We start from the raw sequence: 12137 nt of genomic DNA, 5'->3' as shown, positions 1-12137 counted from the left end.
GCATCCCACACCGCTGGAAAACATGCAGTCAGGGTGCACCATTGGCAGGACTGGAAGATCATGCCCATAGAATATGGAATGTACAAATTTGGCCCTCAAAGGTTTTGCTGATTCCTTCAAACTGCTTAAATATTGTCCAAGTTTTATATTCTACAGTTTCACCAATGCTCTGTATCTCTGTTCCAGGTATTCTCCAGCTGCACCTCCTTGCGCTCCCCCAACATCTTTTGCTACCCTCATCAACCATAACCGTCCCCCTCCACCCCGCCTCTCATTTCCAGTCACCCATTCCACCCATCTCCGAATCTCCAATCCACACATTCCTCGGGTCTCCTAAATTTCTTGACCTTAATCTTTACAATGGCCATTTGAAGACTACCTCTCAACTGTGTTACTCCCACCTCTAGGTACATTGGACACAGTTGGGGCAGTATTTAGACAGTGATTTACTGAGTTACAATGGGTCAGCGCTGCCAAGTCAGGGGGAGGAATTAGAAATTCTGCTCCACCTCAGTTCCAACTGTGAAGCTTCACAAAATATATTTCATATCAAGCCCCTAATTTTTACGTTCTTCAACTAGACAATGGGGGAGGGGATCTTGAGTCCTCTCTCTATGTGCAGGAATGCTGGCAAAACCAGGAAATTGCGAATCTCGGTGGCAATGTTGCAATTTCCAATTTTCACCACCCCTCACTGACAATGTGATAATGGCCGTGAATCTGATTTTAATACATCTAAATATATTTCCATGCAATTAAAGACCTCCATATTCCCCTCGCCGACATGACATTGCTTTACAACAGGTGCACCCAGTCGTGAACCGGTCATGGGAAACCCCCAGTGACACAAATGTGAGTATAATCCCTGGGAGAGAGGGATATGACTGTGCAATAGCCTGGCACTGCCCCTGGCTACTGCATGGGGTGCCAGGGGGTAGATAATAGTGTAGCCTCATGGGAGGGGTCTCATTTATTTGTGGAAGTGGGGCAAGCAGAAGTGGGAGCTGGGGACCCTGGAGATAATTGTTCGTGATGGGGAAAGAGAGGGAGTCTGATGCCAGCCATGTTTAGGGGGGGTGGGGGATGGGGGGTGACATTGATTGTTTGGGGGGGGGAAGCGGTGAAAGGTCCAATGCCAGTAATGTTCAGGAGGCAAGTTTAGGCCTGGCCTCTCAACATAATGGTGTGGAACAAGCCACCTGATTTTTTGGACAAAGTATCATAAGATCCAGAGAGAAAATTGGCCCATTTCTGTAGAGAAAAACATGCCGTTTTTCAGTCAGATCATGATACTTTGCCAAGTTCTGGTAAGGTCGTCCCCAGACTTTGTAGGGTGTTCACGAAAATAGAAAAACCGTCAATGCACATATGACCTATACAGTACACCACATACATTTTATGTAACTTAATTAATAATTTGCTTTTTGACTTGTACGGGACTTTGTCCACTGTTAAATGGCTTTTTTGTTACAAGAAGCGTCACATCTCATCAAGAGTTTCTATTTTAACTACGATGGTGGGATAGGGACAAGTAAAATAATCTGGATTTCTCATTCAGAGATAGCTCTCAGCTATTTTCTACCATCTTTATTGCTTTATCTGGGTATCACAGGGACCAATGGAAATTTTTAAACATGATGCGGAGATATCAGGCATTGGACTGGGGCAAACACAGGTGAGTGAACCTGATGAAGGAACAATGTTCTGAAAGCTTGTGGGTGTACGATCAAATAAACTTGATGGACTTTAACCTGGTGTTGTGAGACTTCTTACTACAATTTTTAAACATCCAGCACCATGAGCAGGAATCTCTTCTCAAATTGTATGATTGAAAGAAATACTCCATTTTAAAAAAAGAAGGTTAAATTTAAAGTTCCCCATGGTTCTGCACCCAGTTGTTATTTGGTAACTTAATAACAAGACGTGTGTGGATTTTCTAAGATTTAATCTGAAACAGTGCCGCAGGGAAAGTGAAGCAGTAGCATCCAGCTTGCTAAGGCTGATGGTGGAATGGATATTAAATTTTAACCCCCCACCCTCAAATGCTCTTACCACAACAATCGATCTGGACATTCTTAAATGCTGGGAAAATTTGATTGTTCAAGGAACTATAAGCTGCTACAAAAGGGAGCATTCAGACTTTTTGAGTTGTCTGTGATGGTTCTAACAAAAATAAATTCACATCTCAACATAGCTTGTTCCCATGTGCAGGCAAAACCACCGGATACCCACCAAAAATGTTCAAATTAAGCTGACCATGGCACACGAGCTGGGGCCAGCTTCAAGTTTGTGGGTTGAAATCTTGGCCCACCACACACACTTAGCAGCAAACATTGCCATAGAGGAACATGATAACCTCAATATTTAATTCAATCAAAATTAGGCTTACCGTGTTCCATTTGCTGTTTTCTGAATAGTGCTTCCTCTTTGGAAAGTGGGATGCCTCGAGGTCAATGATCCTAACCTTCCATTTTCCTGACTTTTAGTATCTGGAAGCATCCTGCTTCTCCTGATATAGAGACTTTTGCTTTGGTTGACAGACCGGTTCCTGCTTCCCTGTTTCCTGAAAATCTGAGTCTTTTGCATATTTAGGAGATCTGGTTCACTTCGACTGCTTGAAATGCCTGGGAAGAAGACTTCATTGTCACCCTGCGGACTTTGTGGACCAGGATGCTTTTGATAAGGTGATGACACGCTGATGGACTGCTTTCCCTTCATGCTATAAGTGCTGAACCTGCCCCATTGCTGATGTTCTTTACTGGTTCTTGTTCCATCAGTGAAGCTTCCTTTAATAGAATATCCATTCATGATGCTATCATATTGCGAACCCTTAACAAAAAGGGAATGTTTAAGTAAAAGTTAAACATCTTCAGTCTAAAAAAGTTACATGCAAATGTATTTGAGATGAATCTAAAGCCTAGAACTGCAAGGTAAAAATAAACATTGTCAGTGTCAAATGTAATTGAGATCCCTCAAACCTAAATTTAATCTTATTGCACCCTTTTATAGGCATAAAATGGGGGTAACAATGCAGAAAACCACATTTGAAATCTGAGAGTTCAGTGAATTGATTGGGTCCTTTGTTTTAGAATTCCACAAATTCGCAAAGGTGTCATCTCAATCTTACAATAAAGGCCTCAGCTTATTTTAAAGTTTATGTATTAGTGTCACAAATAGACTTACATTAACACTGCAATGAAGTTACTGTGAAAACCCTGAGTCACAACACTCCGGTGCCTGTTTGGGTACACTGAGCGAGAATTTAGCATAGCCAATGCACCTAATCAGCATGTCTTTCGGACTGTGGGAGGAAACCAGAGCACCCGGAGGAAACCCATGCAGACGTGGGGAGAACTCAGACTCGACACACAGTGAGCCAAGCCAGGAATCGAACCTGGGTCCTTGGTGCTGTGAGGCAGGAGTGCTAACCACTGTACCACCATGCCAACTCTTCAGACTCTTGTTTTGCTCAACTTGGAATTACAGGCCAGAAGTTCCCTCTCCCCTCTGCGGCAGGTTTTCCATCAAGTAGTGGATCTCTCTTGGCCATGAGCAAGATCTTCTGGTCCAGCCAAAGTCAATGGCCATTTGCATTGCTCACTGGCTGTGCTGTCAGGGAGGGTCACGGTGTGGGAGGGGGGCCTTCTCCTTCACTGGAAAAGGAAGAATGCTTCAATTAGTGGAAGAGACCGGGATCCAAGGGCATAGACTGAGAGTAAACGGACGACCATTTAGAATCGAGATAAGGAGGAATTTCTTCAGCCAGAGGGTGATGAATCTATGGAATTCGTTACCACAGAAGGCGGTGAGGTCAGGTCATCGAGTGTATTTAAGACAGGCAGATAGGTTATTGATTGGTGAGGGGACCAAAAGGTAATGGGGAAAAGGCAGGAAAACAGGGTTGAGAAACTTATCAGCTATGATTGAATGGAGCAGGCTCTATGGGCTGAATGGCTTAATTCTGCTCCTATATCTTATGGTTTAAGGTCCCACTGGTGGGAAGAGTTGGAAAATCCTGTCCATTGAATCTTACAACATTGAAAGAGCCCATCATAGTTATCCTATTTCTATGAAAGAGCTAATTTTGAGTAAAAACCAAAATGGATTGCTTTCATTAATGAAGTGATGGAAAGGACTGATGGTTGGGGGTGGGGGAGGGAGGCTGTAGTGCAGTAATATGCATATGGATTTTTTAAAAGGTTTCTGATGACATACCACTGAATAGAATTGTTAGCAAAATTGAAACCCATGGGATTAAAGGGGCAATGTAATATGAATCGGAAATTGGCCAAGGGAGAGAAAGGATAGGGCAATGATGAACAGTTGTTTTTCACAACAGGATAGAAGTGTGCAATGATGATCCCAACGGTCAGCATTAGCTCATTTGGCATATTTATTTAGACATATGTAATGGCTCTGATACAGGGGCATAATTTAAAATTTGAAGACAACAAAACTACAGGTATTTAGTTAGCTCTGCTTGTCACATCCCCCTATGCCACCCCTACCATCATAACCACTCCAGCAGTTTCTATTAAATTCCTCTCATTCGCTCTTAGCTCACATTTCATAGAATCGCTAGAGTGCAGAAGGAGACATTTGGCCCATTGAGTCTGCAATGGTTCTTACCCAGGCTAACTCTGTAACCCCACCAATCCTCCTAACCTACATACCTTGGGACACCAAGAGGCAATTTAGCATGGCCAATCATCCTAACCTGCATATCTCTGGACTGTGGGGGGAAACTAGAACCTGGAGGAAACTCATGCAGACATAGGGAGAATGTGCAAACTCCACACAGACAGTCACCCAAGGCTGGAATTGAACTCAGGTCCTTGGCACCGTGAGGCAGCAGTGTAAACTACTTTAGGCGACAGTGCTAACTATTGTTGCCCGAGGTACCCTGTACCTCATGTATTCAGCTGGCTCTCTACTGAGTTAGAAACCTGTCACCATGTGCTTTCTTTTTCTGTTTCGGGTATGTCAAAACAATACTTGTGCTTACATGCTCCATTATCAGCGCAGAAAATTCAAGCACACAGGCAGAGAAGTTCAATGTTATTTAAAAAATAGCTATTTGCTAAAAAGCTCCTTCAATAATGGCTTTTGAAACTCAATAAAAATAAAACATTAATGGAATGTGGCTCTCATTTCAACTGGAAGAATATACATGTGCCTACATTTCTCAATTTTCCAACTAAAAATTAAATCAGAAATAGGAAACTCGCAAAATTTGTGAAAATATCAAGAGTGGTTTTCCTCTTACAGCACTTGTAGTGAAGAGATCATCTAATGATGAGGTGATGAGCACACACCCATAGCAGAGATTGCCAGATATTAATTAAATTTTAAATTAACGAGTGAAAGATTGGGTCGATACCATTTTGGATGTGGAACTGTTTCTGTCCGTGTTTTTTTGAAAAGTGTGCATTATTCATGTGATTCCTTAAGCTCAGGCATTAAAAAGGAAGATCTTCCCTATTTAGTTCCACTGCTTATCCAGTAGGCAGGACACAAATGTTAACACATCTAATTATAGTAGCAATGAGAATAAGTACAGTCATTATACAGAATTTTGAATCAAAAGGGGTTAAAACTGATGTTCTAGACCCAAGCTCATCATTTCCATTTTTTTCCTCATTTCTTTTAAAGAAAACAGTCCTTTTCTTTTTACACATTCTCTCCCACATCCTTTCATCTTTCAAGGCTCTTTGCCTTTCCAAAACCCAATCTCATCCTTTCAGTATTCCTCAATCTTCCTCCTCACCTTCTGGTCTGCTCAAGGCATGACCAGAAGGGCTTACAGTTTCCTCTTTGCCTCTCTCAACATCCTCCAAAGGGCTCTTTGACGTATTTGATGCTGCTACATACTCATTGCCCCACCCTACTAACTTGCTAACCAATGGGAATGTTCAATGGGGATTAATTATTTCAATATTTCTTCCCCATCTAACCACTCCCAGTTCTGACCTTGTGGACTAGAGAAACAATAATCACCACCCCTCGCTACATCTTGCTATGAAATGTCCGTTCACATGTGCCCAGTGTCCTGGCATCCAAAGCTTATTATGGATAACTGCATTGGTCTCAAAGTCACCAGAAACCTCCGAGGGGTGGTTCTATCTTGCGCCCCCCCCCCCCCCCCCCCCCAACAGCTGCCTATACCTTCTACCATTTGCCCCATCAAGACCACTTTCCTGAATCAAACCTACTTGTTTCTGATATCCATGCCGAGGAAAAAAAAGCCCTCAACTCATTCACAACTGAACTTTCAATATCCCAATCACCTAGTCTTTAGCGTAGCAATGCAGATGGCAATTTTGCAGATAATCTTCTCCTCAGCCCATCTTTGCCCCACTGTGAGCCATGACTTTCATACATCTTGACCATTTTTCTGGTACAACTTCCATTTCTGTTCTCTAAACCTCAAGGGACACAAACTTGAATCGATATGATGGACAACTTGTTTAGTCACTTACGTCAAATCACAAAGCAATCATCTATTATTTTACTTATTATTTGCCCTCCTTTGTTTTATTTCTGAGAACGCTGATCATTTAGTTCAGAAATAAAGGAGTGTTGTTGTTGTACTATTTGACTGCGGCTGACAGCCCCATCCATGCTCCTTCTCAAAGGTGTGGAGATGCTGGTGTCGGACTGGGGTAAAACAGAAAGAAATCTCACAACACCAGCTTAAAGTTGGACTTTAAGCTGGCGTTGAGAGATTTCTTTCTCCATCTTAAAGGATCAGTTTAGCGGTCAAAGAATGACAATTCTGGTTGATTCTTTCCTTCTCTGGTCCCTTTGCCCCACACTACTACCCTGCCTGGATGCCTTTTTCCAACAGCCCACTGAGGGAGCGAGTAAGTTGTTTTGTTAAGAAAATGGTCCATGAAACAAAATTTTGAAGAAATCATTAACTTGGTGCGGAGCATCCCAAAACACACCACAGCCAATGAAATGTAGCCACTGTTGTCATGTCGGAAGAACTTTGCACATCTTCCTTGAATGGTGCCATTGGATCTTTTGCATCCATTGGACAGCCAAATGAGATATTAGTTCATATCGCATATAAAAAATGTAGCACACCCTTATAACTATATGGAAGCTCTAGACTACATTATGCACTCAGGTCAGTTTCAAAGTCACAACCTTCTGACTCGGATCCAAAAATGCTACCACAGAGGTATAGCTATTGTACAATTGTACTCATTTTTTCAACACCAGAATTTTGATTGGCTCTGTAGCTCAGTGATTAAGAGCATTACTCTTGTAAATCAGGGGTTGCCAGTTCAATTCTTGCCTGAATTGGTGGCTAACATTTTAGGGCAGCATAGTGGTACAGTGATTAGCACTGCTGCCTTACAGTGCTAGGCTCCCTGATTTGATTCCAGCCTAGGGTGACAGTCCGTGTGGAGTTTGCACATTCTTCTCGTGTCTGTGAGGGTTTCCTCCGGGTGCTCCGATTTCCTTCCACAGTCCACAGATATGCAGGTTAGGTTGATTGGTTGTGCTCAATTGCCCCTTAGTTTCCCAAGATGTGTAGATTAGGAGAATTAGCAGGATAAATATGTGGGGGTTACAGGAACAGGGCAGGGATGGGCCAGGGTGGGCCTAGGTGTTGACTCCATGAGCGGAATGGCTTCCTTCTGCATTGTAGGAATTCTACGATTACTAAACTGCGATCCTTCCAGAAAGCACATGGATGGGATTGTCAGCGGCATTCAAATAGTGAAACAAAACACTCCTCTACTGCTAGTGAAATTGACAGTATTTTCTGACTTTGAACAAGCTGATTTAGAACAACTTCCTTGGGCATCACCATCAGGAATTCCTCCTCTATAACTTTGTAGAAATTGGGTGGAAAATTCTTCACAGAAAATTGCCAACAATCATTCAAATTCTTGGTGGTCAATTGAAGGACCTGCAAAGAAATTCTCGAGGTTTCCTTCAGCCAAGATACTAGAATAAACATTTGGAGAAAAAGGTACAGAAACATGGGGAAAATGGGACAAACTGGAATATTCTTTGAAAGAATCGATGCAGACTTCATGGATCAAGTGGCACTGCTTCTTGCTGATTACCACATATTTGCTGATTCCACAGAAGAATATTCTGACAGGCTTCAAACTCTCTTTTTCCTTCATAGAGTCATAGAGGTTTATAGCATGGAAACAAGCCCTTTGGCCCAAATTTTCCATGCCACCCTTATTTTTTCTATAAAACCCCTAAACTAATCCCAATTGCCCGCATTTGGCCCATATCCCTCTAAAACCATCGTACCCATGTAACTTTCTAAATGCTTTTTAAAAGATAAAATTGTACCCGACTGTATTACTACCTCTGGCAGCTTGTTCCAGACACTCACCACCATCTGAGTGAAAAAATTGCCCCTCTGGACCCTTTTGTATCTTTCCCCTTCAGGTAAGGGTTACAATTTGAAGCTACAACCGAGCAGCAATTGTATTCAGACGTCTTGTTGCAAAACGAGTTTCTTAACAGTGGAAGCCTGATCACATTCTTAAGAAAATGTTACACCCAAAAACTGGGTGGAGAATGGGTGTTGGACAGTTGAAAAGAAACACTTTTTAAAATCCTGTTCGTGTGCGAATGTGCCACCTGCAAAGCTCAAAACTCAAACACGGGTAGCAAAACTGCTTTCATTACACTTTTGAGCTAATTGAAAATATAAGCGGCAGATGAAAAGGTTCAAAGTCTGTCGGTATATAATCAAAGCAAGCAAGTCTGTTCATGTTTCTTCTACTCTCATTTCTTCAAGTGATTTTAAGGGAAATGAAATATTAATTCAACAATATGAAGTCAATTATTTATATATGCTCTTGCAAATGTTTCTTTGAATGCAAGATTATATTAAAAGGATATATTTAAACATCATGTGAGTCAGGAGTAGCTATTGCCTGGAAAGTGTTGGCTGAGTTGATATTTTTGGTTGGACAGTACTTCGCTGTCAACAACGACTGCTATAGCATCTATAAGACCCCAAGCCACTCAGACAGGCAAGTGTCAAAAAGCATGGTCAGACAGCTGTATTCTTAAATGAGGAGCAAGAGGTTGAAAAGGAGAAAAAAGGGCCATTCCAGAGTTTAGGGTGTTGGCAGCCAAAGACACGGCTGCCAATACTCAAAGTCAGACATGTCGTCATTGAATATTGTCAGATTCCATTAAGCTCAGAGTCTTGAAAGCTGATCTTAGCAAAACGTTGCAATTAATAAGTATAGTATTACAGAGTCACAATGCACTCAAGGGGAGTTTTACATCTCTAACCAGGAAACTTACGGTGCCAGTGCTTTTTCCATTGACAAAAACCAGAATATCTCCTTTCAGACAGAGAAATTGATCCACCTTGAATTAGCTCATCTCTGGTGGGTTATCATTGGATGCTTCAACTTTCTCTCTCTGTTAAAAAGAGACCAGAAATATAGGCCGGAATTCCCCCATCCCGCCTGCCACTGGAATATTAGTCGGTGGGGATGGACCATGTAAAGGTCCATTGAAGTCGGGCGGGAATCTCCGGTTTTCAGGTGATTGTGGCCGGAGACTCCCACATATATATCTCATTTATATTCAGCAACTCCCGCTGAAGGAGCATGCACATGTCAGTAACTCCTGCTGGAGGTGAATGTACATGGATGTGAAAAGGTTCAGATATAGTTGTGATCATTCACAGTCAAACACCTGACGATACACACTGCCAAGATACTAATCAAAGAATACAGAATTGTGCTATTCCAGCCAATCTTCCAATCAACTAGCCATGCATTTTGTTGGTATTTGTGAACTTGAATGGTGACAAATGACTGCCATGGTGCAATACTTAACTAAACCATGTAATGTGGCATACCTTGTCTCATTCAGAAACATGGAAATCAATGTATACTTCATGTGTGAAAATATCACAATTAATGATATTGTACAGTAGGCAAATAATCAAAACAGTTTTTCAATTTCACTGACAGATTTGATTACAAATTATGTACTAGAGGCTGACATTTTTAAAAATCATCGCACTGTAGGATACAAACCTTTTCATGCTTGTATTTATTTTATACTTCATGAGTAATAAATATTTTGCATCAGTTCCTAGTAAATGAAGGGTTAATTCTAGCTGTATGGTTCGAGTTAATTTGAACTATATATATGGACAGATTATTAATGTTAGGGTCATGACTATTGTTTGGGGCTTGTGATTATGATTGCCAGTTAATGTTAGCATTGACTAGGCAGACAAGAGCAGCCCCTGGTTACAGAGTATAAAAGGAAAAAAACTCAAACTTATTTACCAGCAATAAGGAGAATGACAGCCGCCACAAGCCACTAAAATCAGCGAAAGCGGGAACCATTTAAACTCTAGGATATTGGTTGCTTTCTTAATACTACTGAATCAAGTGGCTCCCTGCTCAAAATTATATTGTCTGACATCTGAGCCCTTCTCAGTACTGAAAAAAGAATGATGCTAAAATCTCTTCAAACCTATAATTTTCTTTGCTAATCCTTCGCTGCGGCTGTTTTAGACTAGGGGCTGAATTTTGCTGCCCTGCTGGAAGTGAACCCTACGATGGGTTCCCCTGAGGCAGGATAGGTGAACCACCCAAAATGCCACCAGCGTCGGCAGATAGCCAATGGCAAGTCGCCTTTACCACCAGAAAACACATCATGGGGGGGAGCAGAAAATCCCACCCTAAATTTGGAATTCAGTTTACTTTAAGACATTTTGCAATTCAAGTTTTAAACACATAACTTTGCTTTCAAGACGAGACAAGAAATGTGAAGCAGGAAGCGCTCAATTTTACTACCTGACAAATCTTGAAAGCTTTCTGTGGCTTTCATTGTGTGGGTTTTTCCAGGTCCATGAGTTTGACAGAGTCCGTGTAGACTCCTCTCAAATGGTATGAGAAAAAGTATGTTCAGTTTTTCACATGAGTAACCTGTACTTAAGTCATCACTTACAAAACTTTACTGAACAGTCATTTTCTGTTTGTATCTCTTCCCGAATCTAATGGTGCACAAGATAGATTTTCATCTAGTTCCATAGCTACTTAGATTTTTTTTTCCCTGGAACAGATCACTAGACTGTTGCCAGAGACTTACTGAGGGGTGCCACTCCACCATCAAGTGTGGCTGACCAGGAGTCTTTACTATTTTTGTCATAATTGAGTTTTAAAACTGGGATCTGACCAGCTATATGAAACAGTGGTAAGGAGAACGACAGAAGCCACAAGCCACTAAAATCAGCGAAAGCAGAAACCATTTAAACTCTAGGGTATTGGTTGCTTTCTTAATACTACTGAATCAATTTGGCTCCCTGCTCAAAATTATATTTCTGATATCCAAGCCCTTCTCAGTACTGAAAAAGGAATTGATGCTAAAATCTCTTCAAACCTATAATTTTCTTTGCTAGTCCTTCGCTGTGGCTGTTTTAAACTAGGGGCTAAATTTTCACTAGACAGAAAAAAAGCAGCCCCTGGTGCTCTTAGTGTCTAGCATTGAAAACTGTAGTTTGGTAATATCCAATGTATAAAGCTCACGCCAGAAATAAAACCCACATGGCAAACTAGGCTTGAGCTACTCTCTATTGTTACTAAAATTATTTTATATTCACATATTTTAAAATGTGTTTTCAACAGTGGTAAAACTGTAAGAACATAATCCAGGGAAAGTAAGAAAGACAGAAGGAATATGGATAGTTACAGAGGACTAATCTAGCTACTTTCTTTGAACAACAAATTACTAGTTTGCTCAATGGCATCAGTGTAATCAAGACAGAATTTTCTAATGGTGCTGATTAAATAATTTCTACTCAATGCTGGATTAAGTTGAAGTTTATTTATTAGTGTCACAAGTAGGCTTACATTAACACTGCAATGAAATTGTGAAAATCCCCTAGTTGTCATACTGGTGTCACTGTGGCACAAGTGGTTAGCACTGCCGCCTCACAGGGCCAGGGATCCGGGTTCAATTCCTGGCTTGGGTCACTGTTTATGTGGAGTTTGCACATTCTCCCTGTGGGTTTTCTCCCACAGTCCAAAGATGTGTGGGTTAGGTTGATTGGCCATGCTAAATTGCCCCTTAGTGTCAGGCAGACTAGCTAGGGTAAATGGATGGGGTTATGGGGATAT

General features: G+C 41.4%; 1 protein-coding gene and 1 long non-coding RNA gene across 2 annotated transcripts in view; both read right to left on the bottom strand.

Annotated features, from left to right (window-relative positions):
* LOC145357037 (uncharacterized) overlaps positions 1-12137 on the bottom strand; it is a 447747-nt gene that overhangs the window by 39352 nt on the left and 396258 nt on the right. The gene's annotated exons all lie outside the window — the stretch shown is intronic.
* The window catches only part of LOC145357036 (plakophilin-1-like), a 59304-nt gene that overhangs the window by 39352 nt on the left and 7815 nt on the right, over positions 1-12137 (bottom strand). The window contains exon 3 of the mRNA XM_080210088.1: positions 2390-2829. Within this exon, the coding sequence (XP_080066214.1) occupies positions 2390-2829 (440 nt within the window). The remainder of the gene's footprint in view (positions 1-2389; positions 2830-12137) is intronic.

This window comes from Carcharhinus amblyrhynchos, chromosome 22, assembly GCF_965287045.1.
Source record: "Carcharhinus amblyrhynchos chromosome 22, sCarAmb.v2.hapA, whole genome shotgun sequence".
Lineage (NCBI taxonomy): Eukaryota > Metazoa > Chordata > Chondrichthyes > Carcharhiniformes > Carcharhinidae > Carcharhinus > Carcharhinus amblyrhynchos.
The sequence above is the reverse complement of the archived record's forward strand: the minus strand, read 5'-3'. Positions and strand labels throughout refer to the sequence as shown.